Source organism: Rhinoraja longicauda, chromosome 1, assembly GCF_053455715.1.
Source record: "Rhinoraja longicauda isolate Sanriku21f chromosome 1, sRhiLon1.1, whole genome shotgun sequence".
NCBI classification, from domain to species: Eukaryota; Metazoa; Chordata; class Chondrichthyes; order Rajiformes; family Arhynchobatidae; genus Rhinoraja; species Rhinoraja longicauda.
In genome coordinates, this window is record NC_135953.1 from 140,476,889 (window position 1) to 140,490,962 (window position 14,074).

The window sequence follows — 14,074 nt, forward strand, 5'->3', positions numbered from 1 at the left end:
AGTCAGAGAGTTGTGAATCTGTGGAATTCTCTGCCTCAGAAGGCAGTGGAGGCCAATTCTCTGAATGCTTTCAAGATAGAAGATAGAAGCTAGATAGATCTCTTAAAGATAGCAGAGGTATTTATTCACAAAATGCTGGAGTAACTCAGCAGGTCAGGCAGCATCTCGGGAGAGAAGGAATGGGTGACGTTTCGGGTCGAGACCCTTCTTCAGACTGAAGAAGATAGCGGACTCAGGGGAGAAAGCAGGAACGGGGTACTGATTGAGAATGATCAGCCATGATCACATTGAATGGTGGTGCTGGCTCGAAGGGCCGAATGGCCTATTCCTGCACCTATTGTCTATTGTCATCTGTGGAAAGAAGGAATGGGTGATGTTTCGGGTCTAGGCCCTTCTTCAGACCCGGCAGCATCTCTGGAGGGAAGGGAGTCTGAAGAAGGGTCTCAACCCGAAACGTCATCCATTCCTTTTCTCCAGATGCTGCCTGACCCGCTGAGTTACTCCAGTATTTTGTGTCTATAATCTGGTAAACCTCCTCTGAACCCTCTCCAAAAATGCCAAAACACACGGTCTTATTTTCCCATATAAAAAGGACAAATTTATTGTAACATGCTTTGGGACAATGAGTTTCCTGTCATGTGTACCGGAGTTGTGCGTGCTATCTAGTCAGCAGAAAGACTAGACATGATTACAATCAAGCTGTCCACAGTGTAGAGATACTGGATAAAGTTTAATGCAAGGTAAAGTCCAATGTAACGTCCAATTAAAGAGAGTCCGACTGTCTCCAATGAGGTAGATGGGAGGTCAGGACCGCTCTCTTGTTGGTGATAGGACGGTTCAGTTGCCTGATAACAGCTGGGAAGAAACTGTCCCTGAATCTGGAGGTGTGCGTTTCCACACTTCTGTACCTCTTGCCCGATGGGAGAGGGGAGAAGAGGGAGTGACCGGGGGTGAGACTGGCCCTTGATGATGCTGCTGGCCTTGCCGAGGGATCTTCAGATGGAGTCAATGGAAGGGAGGTTGGTTTGCGTGATGGTCTGGGCTACATCCAGAGTTTTGTAGGAGATGATAATGAAATAGTGATAGTCAAATAGTGAGCGGCCTGGATATAGTGGATGTGGAGAGGATGTTTCCACGAGTGGGAGAGTCTAGGACCAGAGGGCACAGCCTCAGAATTAAAGGACGTTCCTTTAGGAAGGAGATGAGGAGGAATTTCTTTAGTCAAAGGGCGGTGAATCTGTGGAATTCATTGCCACAGACGGCTGCGAAGGCCATCAATGGACATTTTTAAAGTAGAGATGGAAAGGTTCTTGATTAGTACGGGTGTCAGTGGTTATGGGGAGAAGGCAGGAGAATGAGGTTGAGAGGGAGAGGTAGATCAGCCATGACTGAATGGCGGAGTGGACTTGTTGGACCGAGTGGCCTAATTCTGTTCGTATCACTTATGAACCTGAACTTATGGTGGGTAAATGCTTTTCGGTCCTCTCCCCTTCAAAGGTAGGGTTGCCAACTGTTCCATATTAGCCGGGACATCCCGTATTTTGGGCTAAATTGGGTTGTCCCGTCGGGACCGCCCTTGTCCCGTATTAGGCCCGGGGGGGGGGGGCGCTGTAGGCCCGGACGCTGGAGGCCCAGACGCTGGAGGCCCGAGGGCCACGGTAGGCCCAGACACAGTAGGCTAATGGAGTGTGTTCGCCTAAAAGAGGGTGTGCGGCAACCCGCCTCCAGGCCCGGGCGGCAGCCAGTGGTGGAGCGGGAGCACGAGGTCGCTGGCTGGGTGAGGTCACATGGGGCATGGGACGGTGACATCACCTTTTGTCCCGTATTTGGGAGTGAGGAAGTTGGCAACCCCTATTCAAACGGAATGGAAGGCTTTGTGGCCGAGTTTGCAGATGATGCAAAGATAGGTGGAGGGGCAGGCATTGTAGAGGAAACGGGAACTCTGCAGAAGGGCTTGGACCGGGTAGGAGAGTGGCCAGAGAAGTGCCGTTGGCATACGCCATTTTGACAAAGTGAAAAATGTGGAGAACATGCAAAAAGCGCGGAAAATAGATTTTTAAAACGTGGAAAACCGCGGAAAATTCACATGCCTGGGACAATGTACAATTTACCCAAAGCCAATTAACCTACATACCTGTACGTCTTTGGAGTGTGGGAGGAAACCGAAGATCTCGGAGAAAACCCATGCGGTCACGGGGAGAACGTACAAACTCCGTACAGACGGCGCCCATAGTCAGGATGGAACCCGTGTCTCTGCCGCTGTGAGGCAGCAACTCTACCGTTGCGCCACCGTGCCACACTTGCCTCTGTATTTCAGCCAGTTATAAACACAGCAATCGATCTCCAAATGAAGAAAGTTTATTAAATAGTAATTTCAATCCCCACTCGTCTTCTGCAAAATCCATGGGTTAATGCACACGCAAACTTTGTATCGGCAGAGGAGAACAAGGTCACCCTTCAGAGTCCCGTCCATTGGCAGGTCCCAGTTTAGTTTAGTTTAGAGATACAGCGCGGAAACAGGCCTTTCGGCCCACCGAGTCTGCGCTGACCAGCGATCCCCGCACATTAACACTATCCTACACCCACTAGGGACAATTTTTTACATTTACCAAGCCAATTAACCTACAAACCTGCACGCCTTTGGAGTGTGGGAGGAAACCGAAGATCTCGGAGAAAACCCACGCGGGTCACGGGGAGAACGTACAAACTCCGTACAGAAGGTGCTGTCTGTACGTAGTCGGGATGGAACCCGGGTCTCCGGCGCTGCATTCGCTGTAAGGCGGCAACTCTACCGCTGCGCCACCGTGCCGCCATTTACGTGTACGAACTTGTGCAGAGCGGGCAAGAGTTGCCTCACCAGTCACACAGTCATCGCGGTTCACAGACCTGCAGCTCACGACCATATCTTTATTAAAACAGTGATATATATATATTGATTACAAAATGGCACCATTTCAGAATTTTCTCCCCACAACCACACCCAATCTTTGTTCCGTACAACATGCAGTGTCAGAGTCACAACTTGCTCCAAGCATCGGCGCCGAGACTGGGCCCAAAACTCTTCATCGCAAAGACATCAAGTAGACGTCCACGGACTTTTGAAAACCAGCTTCATTCTCGCCTGCATTTGGCCAAGATAATCTCCTCGTGACTCCCCGAACCTTTAAGTGTCCCTGTCTTTGTTGTAAGAAGGAACTGCAGGTGCCGGTTTAAACCGAAGGCAGGCTCAAAAAAGTTGGAGTAACTCAGCGGGATGGGCAGCATCTCCGGAGAGAAGGAACGGGTGACGTTTCGGGTCAAGGCCGCAGATGATGCCTGACCCGCTGAGTTACTCCAGCATTTTGTCTCCAGCATCTTCTGTCTTTGTTGTATGCAACCTCTCCCCAACCCAAAGGCAGTGAGTTCGCTGGGCCAGACTTCACGGTCTCTGGCCCAGAGTGCGTCCAACGTCCCGAACAAAACCGTTCACTCATTCCCGTGCCAGTGTTCTCAGTGCCAACGTTCCTTTTGCAAAAAAAACCCCCATCCTTCTGGATATCGCAGCTCCCTTTCACAAACACAGTGTGAGGTGACAATGGTGGAAAACCCACGGTGTTGCTCAGTCCCTTCTCCGCTCGGGTGCTCGTCACACGTCTTTCCCCTTTACCACCAAATTTAATCTTCACGTCTCCAAATCTGACCGTGCACCTTGTTTGGGGGGGGCCAGGCTGGTCAGAGCTTGGCACAGATCCTGGGGTACAACACGTCCCATGAAGAGCGTACAGCTGGAGGCTAACCCCGTCCTGTGGTGGAGAGAGGGCCACGGTTATAATAGAGCAGTGAAGGCAGATTCATCTAGATGCTAAAACTCTCGTTTGTTTGTTTGTTTGTTTGTTTGTTCCTGATCTACTGGCAAAACGGTACATGACAGGGTGACAATTTTAGGCCCATCTTACTCACCGTCGTCCCTTTGGCGAGGAGGGGGGGGTGAGGAGAGGGGGGGGGAGAGGAGGGGGGGGAGGAGGGGGGAGGAGGGGGGAGAGATGGGGGGAGAGGAGGGGGGAGAGGAGGGGGGAGGAGGGGGGGGAGGAAGGGGGAGAGGAGGGGGAGGAAGGGGGAGGAAGGGGGAGAGGAGGGGGGAGGAAGGGGGAGAGGAGGGGGGAGAGGAGGGGGGAGAGGAGGGGGGAGAGGAGGGGGGAGAGGAGGGGGGAGAGGAGGGGCGAGAGGAGGGGGGAGAGGAGGGGGGAGAGGAGGGGGGAGAGGAGGGGGGAGAGGAGGGGGGAGAGGAGGGGGGAGAGGAGGGGGAGAGGAGGGGGGGAGAGGAGGGGGGAGAGGAGGGAGAGGAGGGGGGAGAGGAGGGGGGAGAGGAGGGGGGGGGGAGGAAGGGGAGAGGAGGGGGTGCTGCACCAATGCAGGAGATGTTTGGCCCGACAGGTCCAGTTGGTCTAGTAGAACATAGAACAGTACAGTACAGGGAGAGGCCCTTTGGCCCTTGGTGTTTGTGTCAAACACGATGCCTGCAAGGGCTCCATATCCCTCCATTCTCTGCACTTGCCGACCCAAAAGCCTCTTAACATAAAAACATAGAAAATAGGTGTGGGAGGAGGCCATTTGGCCCATCGAGCCAGCACTGCCATTCATTGTGATCATGGCTGATCCCTTTTCCTGATCTCACAGTCTCCATCACAGGCAATAGACTAGTGACTGACATCTATTACAAATCCACTGACTCAGAGAGTTGTGAATCTGTGGAATTCCTTGCCTCAGAGGGCAGTGGAGGCCAATTCTCTGAATGCATTTTAGAGAGAGCTAGATAGAGCTCTTAAGGATAGCGGAGTCAGGGGGTATGGGGAGAAGGCAGGAACGGGGTACTGATTGAGAATGATCAGCCATGATCACATTGAATGGTGGTGCTGGCTCGAAGGGCCGAATGGCCTCCTCCTGCACCTATTGTCCACTTCCACAACTATCTCGACTACACTTCTTCCCACCCTGCTTCCTGCAAGGACTCTCTCCCCCACTCCCAATTCCTCCGTCTATGCCGCATCTGCGCCCGAGATGAGATGTTCCATACATGGACATCCGAGATGTCCTCATTCTTTAGGGAACGGGGGTTCCCCTCTCCCATCATAGATGAGGCCCTCACTCGTGTCTCCTCGGTACCCCGCAGCCCCGCCCTTGCTCCCCCTCCCCCTAGTCACAACACAGACAGAGTCCCCCTAGTCCTCACCCACCCCATCAGCCGTCGCCAACAGCACATAATCCTCAGACATTTCCACCACCTCCAACGGGATCCCACCACTGGCCACATCTTCCCATCTCCACCCCTTTCCGCCTTCCGCAGAGACCGTTCCCTCCGCAACTCCCTGGTCCACTCGTCCCTTCCCACCCAAACCACCCCCCTCCCCAGGTACCTTTCCCTGCAACCGCAGGAGATGCAACACCTGTCCCTATACCTCCCCCCTCGACTCTGTCCAGGGACCCCGACAGTCCTTTCAGGTGAGGCAGAGGTTCACTTGCACCTCCTCCAACCTTATCTACTGTATCCGTTGTTCAAGATGTGGACTCTTACACATCGGCGAGACCAAACGCAGACTGGGCCATCGTATCACGGAACACCTTCACTCAGCCCGCCTGAAACAACCTGATCTCCCAGTTGCTGGACACTTTAATTCTCCTTCCCATTCCCACACTGACCTTTCTGTCCTGGGCCTCCTCCATTGTCAGAGTGAGGCCAAACGCAAATTGGAGGAACAGCAACAACACCTGGGTTTTCTCCGGGCGCTCCGGTTTCCTCCCACATTCCAAAGACAATAGACAATGGACAATAGGTGCAGGAGGAGGCCATTCGGCCCTTCGAGCCTGTACGCACCGCCATTCAATGTGATCATGGCTGATCATTCTTAATCAGTACCCCGTTCCTGCCTTCTCCCCATACCCCCTGACTCTGCTATCCTTAAGAGCTCTATCTAGCTCTCTCTTGAATGCATTCAGAGAATTGGCCTCCACTGTGTTCTGAGGCAGAGAATTCCACAGATTCACAATTCTCTGACTGAAAAGGTTTTTCCTCATCTCCGTTCTAAATGGCCTACCCCTTATTCTTAAACTGTGGCCCTTGGTTCTGGACTCCCCCAACATTGGGAACATGTTTCCTGCCTCTAACGTGTCCAACCCCTTAATAATCTTATATGTTTCAATAAGATATCCCTCTCATCCTTCTAAATTCCAGTGTATACAAGCCTAGTCGCTCCAGTCTTTCAACATATGACAGTCCGTGCAGGTTTGTAGGTTAATTGTCTTCTGTAAATTGTAGATAGTGTAGGATAGTGCTTGTATGAGGGGTGATCGCTGGTCATTGCGGAGTCGGCTGGCCGAAGGGCCCATTTCCACCTTGTATCTGTAAAGTCTAAAGATTCGGTGCATTCACCCTATTTAGTCCTCTGATGATTTTGTACACTCCAACCTGTCCAGTATCTCCCCGCAACTCATGCCCTCCTGCCCAGGTAAATCACCTCCGCACCCTTCCCAACGTAATGACATCCTTCCTGTAGCTGGCTGACCAGAATTACCGAAAGTGCTCCAAGTGTGGTCTCCCGAACCACTTGTCCTGTTGCAAAATGACTCTTTGGATGAAGCAACACTTACTTTTAGTTTAAGAAGATAACTGCAGATGCTGGTACAAATCGAAGGTATTTATTCACAAAATGCTGGAGTAACTCAGCAGGTCAGGCAGCATCTCAGGAGAGAAGGAATGGGTGACGTTTCGGGTCGAGACCCTTCTTTACTTTTAGTTTTTTGTTTTGGAGATACAGCGCGGAAACAGGCCCCTTCGGCCCACCGGGTCCGCGCCGACCAGCGATCCCCGCACAATAACACTATCCTACACCCACTAGGGACAAATGTTACACTTACCAAGCCAATTAACCTACAAACCTGCACGTCTTTGGAGTGTGGGAGGAAACCGAAGAGCTCGGAGAAAACCCACGCAGGTCACGGGGAGAACGTACAAACTCCGGGGAGAAGGCAGCACCCGTGGTCAGGATGGAACCCGGGTCTCCGGCGCTGCATTCGCTGTGAGGCAGCAACTCCACCACTGCGCCACCGTGACCACCCACACTTCAATGATATCCCCAGGCCCACCCTGCAAAACCTGCCGTGTATCACAACTGATGCACAGTAGGAGGTATCACAAAACACTGGAGTAACTCAGCAGGTCAGGCAGCATCTCAGGAGAGAAGGAATGGGTGATGTTTCGGGTCCAGACCCTTCTTCAGACTGATGTCAGGGGAGGGGGCGGGACAAAGATAGGATGTAGTGGGAGACAGGAAGACAGTAGGAAAACTGGGAAGGGGGAGGGGAAGAGAGGGACAGAGGAACTATCTAAAGTTGGAGAAGTCAATGTTCATACCGCTGGGCTGCAAGCTGCCCAAGTGAAATAATGAGGTGCTGTTCCTCCAATTTCCGGTGGGCCTCACTATGGCACTGGAGGAGGCCCATGACAGGAAGGTCAGACTGGGAGTGGGAGGGGGAGTTGAAGTGCTCAGCCACCGGGAGATCAGGTTGGTTAAGGCGGACTGAGCGAAGGTGTTGAGCGAAACGATCGCCGAGCCTGCGTTTGGTCTCGCCGATGTAGAGAAGTTGACACCTGGAACAGCGGATACAATCGATGAGGTTGGAGGAGGTGCAGGTGAACCTCTGCCTCACCTGGAAAGACAGTTTGGGTCCTTGGATGGAGTTGATGGGGGGAGGTAAAGGGACAGGTGTTGCATCTCCTGCGGTTGCAGGGGAAAGTAGCATCTGCGGTTATTTTCCTACACAGGTAGGAGGTGGGTTGCTTGAGAAAGGCTTGCGGGAGAAAGTTGTCACAGCAGGGCGTGGTGTGGAGTAACCACCGACATCCTGCACGAGGGCTGGTTTGTGTGAAGCCAACTTCTGTTTCAACCCCAAACAATGAGAGCAATTAGACTGAGGTAACCAAACCCAACTCAGCCTTGCCCAACGTTTGAAAGGCTGGAGAGAGTGGGTGTGGAGAGGATGTTTCCACTAGTGGCCAGTAGAAGGCAGTAGAGTGCAGTGGAGAGGGAGAGATAGATCAGCCATGATTGAATGGCGGAGTAGACGTGATGGGCCGAATGGCCTGGTTCTGCTCCCATAGCCCTTGAACGCGTGGGAGAGTCTAGGACCAGAGGGTCTAGGCCTGAGAATAAAAGGGCGTTCCTTTAGGAAGGAATTTATTCACAAAATGCTGGAGTAACTCAACAGGTCAGGCAGCATCTCGGGAGAGAAGGAATGGGCGACGTTTCGGGTCGAGACCCCTCTTCAGACCCGACCCGAAACGTCACCCATTCCTTCTCTCCTGAGATGCTGCCAGACCCGCTGAGTTACTCCAGCATTTTGTGAATAAATACCTTCGATTTGTACCAGCATCAGCAGTTATTCTCTTATACTTCCTTTAGGAAGGAGATGAGGAGGAATTTCTTTAGTCAGAGGGTGGTGAATCTGTGGAATTCATTGCCACAGACGGCTGTGAAGGTCAAGTCAATGGATATTTTAAAGCGGAGGTTCTTGATTAGTAAGGATGTCGGGGGTTATGGGGAGAAGGCATTCATAACGAGAGGAGTTGAGTATAGGAGCAAAGAGGTCCTTCTGCAGTTGTACAGGGCCTTAGTGAGACCGCACCTGGAGTACTGTGTACAGTTTTGGTTTCCAAATTTGAGGAAGGATATTCTTGCTATTGAGGGCGTGCAGCGTAGGTTTACTAGGTTAATTCCCGGAATGGCGGGACTGTCATATGTTCAAAGACTAGAGCGACTAGGTTTGTATACACTGGAATTTAGAAGGATGAGAGGGGATCTTATCGAAACGTATAAGATTATTAAGGGGTTGGACATGTTAGAGGCAGGAAACATGTTCCCAATGTTGGGGGAGTCCAGAACCAGGGGCCACAGTTTAAGAATAAGGGGTAGGCCATTTAGAACAGAGATGAGGAAAAACTTTTTTAGTCAGAGAGTTGTGAATCTGTGGAATTCTCTGCCTCAAAAGGCAGTGGAGGCCAATTCCCTGAATGCATTCAAGAGAGAGTTAGATAGAGCTCTTAAGGATAGCGGAGTCAGGGGGTATGGGGAGAAGGCAGGAACGGGGTACTGATTGAGAATGATCAGCCATGATCACATTGAATGGCGGTGCTGGCTCGAAGGGCCGAATGCCCTCCTCCTGCACCTATTGTCTATTGTCTAAGGCAGGAGAATGGGGTTGAGAGGGAGAGATAGATCAGCCATGATTGAATGGCAGAGTAGACTTGATGGGCCGAATAGCCTCATTCCACTCCTCTGTCTTATGATCCTATGATTGCACGGGTTCCATTCATTTAGTTTCGTTTAGAAATCCAGCGTGGAAACAGGCCTTTTGGCCCACCGAGTCCGTGCCGACCACCGGCTACCTGTACACCAGCTCTTCTCCGTGGATTGTCACCTTGTGGTGGTGGAGAAGCTTGTGTGGTCCTGAGATCCTGAGAGCGATGCCGTCTGGAGCCACGCTCCTGGTAGGGTCACCCATGGCGGTAAGGTCGAGGGGGGGGGGTCCCTGACAAAGAGCAATCCAACCAAGACCTCAACGGTGGAACAGGCTGAGGGACGATGACGGCGTGTGGCGGTGCGTAACGGCTGCGGCTCGCTGGCAGTCTGTTCGTCTTTTTTTCCTTTTTTTTTTGTTGGGATGGTTTTTGTTTTTGTTTTTTGGCTGTGTATGTGTGGGGGGTGTGGGGGATGTGGGGGGGGGTGGGGTGGGGGAAACTTTTCTTTTTTAGGTCTCTTCCTCACGGCGCCGGGTGTGGCTCGGCCGTGGGGCCTTCCATCACCCGTGGGGCCTTCCATCGCCCGGTGCGGCTCGGCCGTGGGACTTTACATCGCCCGGCGTGGCTCGGCCGCGGGACCTAACATCGCCCGGCGCGGCTCGGCCGCGGGACTTAGCAGCGCACGGTACGGCCGCGGGGCCTTCCATCGCCCGGCTCGGCCACGGGACGTTTCAGCACCCGGTGCGGCTCGGCCGTGGGGCCTTCCATCGCCCGGCTCGGCCACGGGACGTTTCAGCACCCGGCCCGGCTCGGCCGCGGGGCCTTCAATCCCCTTGCGGGGACTGTGCGGGTCGGTCGGGGACGAGCTGTCTGTCCGTGGGCGTGGGGAAGAGAGTGGAAGTTTTGTTGCCTCCATCACAGTGAAGGGGTGTTTGGTGTTTGGAGTCACTGTGATGGACGTTTGTGTTGGGGTCATGTGTCTTGTGTTCTTTTTTTTTGTGTGACTGCTAATGTAATTTCGTTCGGTACCTTGGTACCGAATGACAGATAAAGCTCTGTATTCTGCATTCTGACTTTAGTGGAGCGTCACAACGGCTGGGAAGGCGGATGGATGAAGGCTGCGGCAGAAAAGGGTCCCCGGTCGTCTTGGACTCCACGCCACTGGATCCTGACCCAGATCTGTCAAGGACCGTGTGGTGGCTGTCTGTGCACCAGTCTCCCCACGTTAAACAAAGTCACGCACAGGCGTCCCACCCTATGGAGAGGACAGTCACACTCGCTTCCAGTGACTGCCGATGGTGAGTTCTATGTTATCCCAGTTTCGCATCCTGCACATGAGGGACAATTTTACAGAAGCCAATTAACCTACAAACTTAAGGGGTGTGGGAGAAAAACAGAGCACTCGGTGAAAACCCACGCAGGTCACGGGGAAAATGTACAAACGCCGGACTGACGGCACCCGGGGTCAGGATGGAACCCGGGTCTCCGGCGCTGTGAGGCAGCAACTCTACCGCTGCGCCACCGTGCTGCGCCTTCTTCCTACAGCGGAGGTGGAGAGGATGTGCCGGGAGGGCCACAGGTCAAGGCATAGTTCCCCCCCCCCAGTTACGGACCAGTCCCGCGCCACCACTCACTTAGGCCAAGGTAGTCATTGCCGTATCTCCATCCGCGCCCAGCGCTGTCTGTGCGTCCACTGCCGCCACGCCCGGCCGCCACTTCCTCCTCCCTTTGCACTTCGTGCGGTAACGACTACAGAGACACAAATTGGGAGAAAGGGGGAAGTTCGAAAAAAATATCCCTCATCAGCTCACTCACACTAGTCAACCTCTAATGGTCACTGTTTGTTCTCCAATAAGCTCAGGGTCGACGTTAGTTTAGAGATACAGCGCGGAAACAGGCCCTTTCGGCCCACCGGGTCCGCGCCGCCCAGCGATCCCCGCACATTAACACTATCCTACACCCACAAGGGACAATTTTTACATTTACCAAGTCAATTAACCTACAAACCTGCACGTCTTTGGAGTGTGGGAGGAAACCGAAGATCTCGGAGAAAACCCACGCAGTTCACGGGGAGAACGTACAAACTCCGTACAGACAGCACCCGTAGTCGGGATCGAACCCGGGTCTCCGGCGCTGCATTCGCTGTAAGGCAGCAACTCTACCGCTGGGCCACCGCGTCTATATCTGATATGGGGCCAAAACCTGCTCACAACACTCCAAATGTGGTGTGACCAATGCCTCAGAAAGCCTCAGCCCCTTCGACGATGAAATAAACGACACTAAACGTGGGCTCATACTTAACTGTACACAGATGCAGATGATAATTATGAGTACTATCAGCACCACCATGGCCAATACTAGCCCCATGATGACGTATTGGTCTCGCACTCCAGTGATATACAGCATGTCCACCATTTCACACCGAGATCCAGTGTAGCTCAATTTACATCTGTTGGAAAAAGACATCAAAGTGTTGGAGAATATCTTCCCCAGATCGAGGGGACTTGCTTGCACCCAGTTTTGGTGAGCCAAGACGCTTTTAGACTGTGGACTTTAGAGACACAACGTGGAAACAGGCCCTTTGGCCCACTGAGTCCACGCCGACCAGCGATCACCCTGTACACTGGCACCATCTGACACAACTAGGGACCATTTACAATTGACAGATGCCAATTAACCTACAAACCTGCAGGTTAATTGGCTTCTGTCAACTTGCATATGAGGAAAGACTGGATAGACTGGGCTTGTACTCGCTGGAATTTAGAAGACTGAGGGGGGATCTTATAGAAACATATAAAATTCTTAAGGGGTTGGAGAGGCTAGATGCGGGAAGATTGTTCCCGATGTTGGGGAAGTCCAGAACCAGAGGTCACAGCTTAAGGATAAGGGGGAAGTCTTTTAGGACCGAGATGAGAAAACATTTCTTCACACAGAGAGTGGTGAATCTGTGGAATTCTCTGCCACAGAAGGTAGTTGAGGCCAGTTCATTGGCTATATTTAAGAGGGAGTTAGATGTGGCCCTTTTTGCTAAAGGGGTCAGGGGGTATGGAGAGAAGGCAGGTACGGGTTACTGAGCTGGATGATCACCCATGATCATATTGAATGGCGGTGCAGGCTTGAAGGGCCGAATGGCCTACTCCTGCACCTATTTTCTATGTTTCTATGTCGCTGGTCTTTGGAACGCGAGACGAAACCGGAACGCCCGGAGAAAACCCACGTGGTCACAGGGAAAACGTACAGAGTCCGTACAGACAGCATCCCGTAGTCAGAATCCAACCTGGGTCTCTGGCGCTGTAAGGCAGCAATTCTACCGCTGTGCCACTGTGACGCCCAAGTGCATACAGAAAGTTGGGCAAAAGGGGTCACAGGGGTAACGAAAAGCAGGACCTCCAGGGTAGTGATCTCCAGATAACTCCAGGTACCATGTGCCCGTGAGGGCAGGAACAGAAAGGACAGGTGCATGTGTGGCTGAGGGGTTGGTGCAGGTGACTGGGGGGGTCACAGTTTTGGACCATTGAGATCTCATCTGGAGCAGAGGTAGTTTATGAAAATAACTGCAGATGCTGGTACAAATCGAAGGTATTTATTCACAAAATGCTGGAGTAACTCAGCAGGTCAGGCAGCATCTCAGGAGAGAAGGAATGGGTGACGTTTCGGGTCGAGACCCTTCTTCAGGGGGGCGGGACAAAGGAAGGATATAGGTGGAGACAGGAAGATAGAGGGAGATCTGGGAAGGGGGAGGGGGAGAGAGGGTCAGAGGAACTATCTAAAGTTGGAGAAGTCAATGTTCATACCACTGGGCTGCAAGCTGCCCAGGCGAAATATGAGGTGCTGTTCCTCCAATTTCCGGTGGGCCTCACTGTGGCACTGGAGGAGGCCCATGACAGAAAGGTCAGACTGGGAATGAGAGGGGGAGTTGAAGTGCTCAGCCACCGGGAGATCAGTTTGGTCAATGCGGACCGAGCGCTGGTGTTGAGCGAAGCGATCGCCGAGCCTGCGCTTGGTTTCTCCGATGTAAGCAAGACAGATTGGTTGCTCCTTAACTGGACGGGAACCTATATCTTTTTTTTAAATCAAAAATATTTATTCGAACGTTGAAGTAATATATCCAATACAATAAAATCCAAAACATAATCCACCACCATAATACAAGACAAACAATAAACAATTATACAACTATCTTACACTCCTTGTCGAGGATGTATTCAACCCCCAGCGGTCCCGTAAATCCCCCAGGGTGCCCGTGGACAGCGCGCGGTCCCTCTCCAACACCTCCCGGGCGCGGATGGACGTAATCCCGGAAAAGGGGCGTGCAGCCGGCTCGGGCAGAGCCCTCTCCCGCCTGGCACCGTGACTCGTGGATGGCCAGCCTGACCAGGCCCAGGAGCAACCCAACCAGGACATCCTCAGCCCCCCACCCTCTCCCCTATGCACACGGGTGTCCAGAGATGAGGATGGTGGGTGGTAACCAATATCCTGGCAGGCAGGTTGGCTGGTGCCAACCACAAGTGGGTTTAAAACTAGATAGGCAGGGAGACAGCATTTGATGCCGTTTGATTTAAGAATAAGGGGTAGGCCATTTAGAACGGAGATGAGGAAAAACGTTTTCAGTCAGAGAGTTGTAAATCTGTGGAATTCTCTGCCTCAGAAGGCAGTGGAGGCCAATTCTCTGGATGCATTCAAGAGAGAGCTAGATAGAGCTCTTAAAGATAGCGGAGTCAGGGGGTATGGGGAGAAGGCAGGAACGGGGTACTGATTGAGAATGATCAGCCATGATCACATTGAATGGCGGTGCAGGCTTGA

At 52.6% G+C, this 14,074-nt stretch overlaps 1 protein-coding gene across 1 annotated transcript in view; it reads right to left on the reverse strand.

Annotated features, from left to right (window-relative positions):
* Positions 1-2,636: 2,636 nt before the first annotated feature.
* Positions 2,637-14,074, reverse strand: part of btc (betacellulin, epidermal growth factor family member) — a 28,729-nt gene continuing 17,291 nt past the window's right edge. The window contains exons 4-6 of the mRNA XM_078412904.1: positions 11,574-11,720; positions 10,906-11,020; positions 2,637-3,782 (exon numbers count right to left, since the gene is read on the reverse strand). Of these exons, the coding sequence (XP_078269030.1) occupies positions 10,906-11,020; positions 11,574-11,720 (262 nt within the window). The 3' untranslated portion in view covers positions 2,637-3,782. The remainder of the gene's footprint in view (positions 3,783-10,905; positions 11,021-11,573; positions 11,721-14,074) is intronic.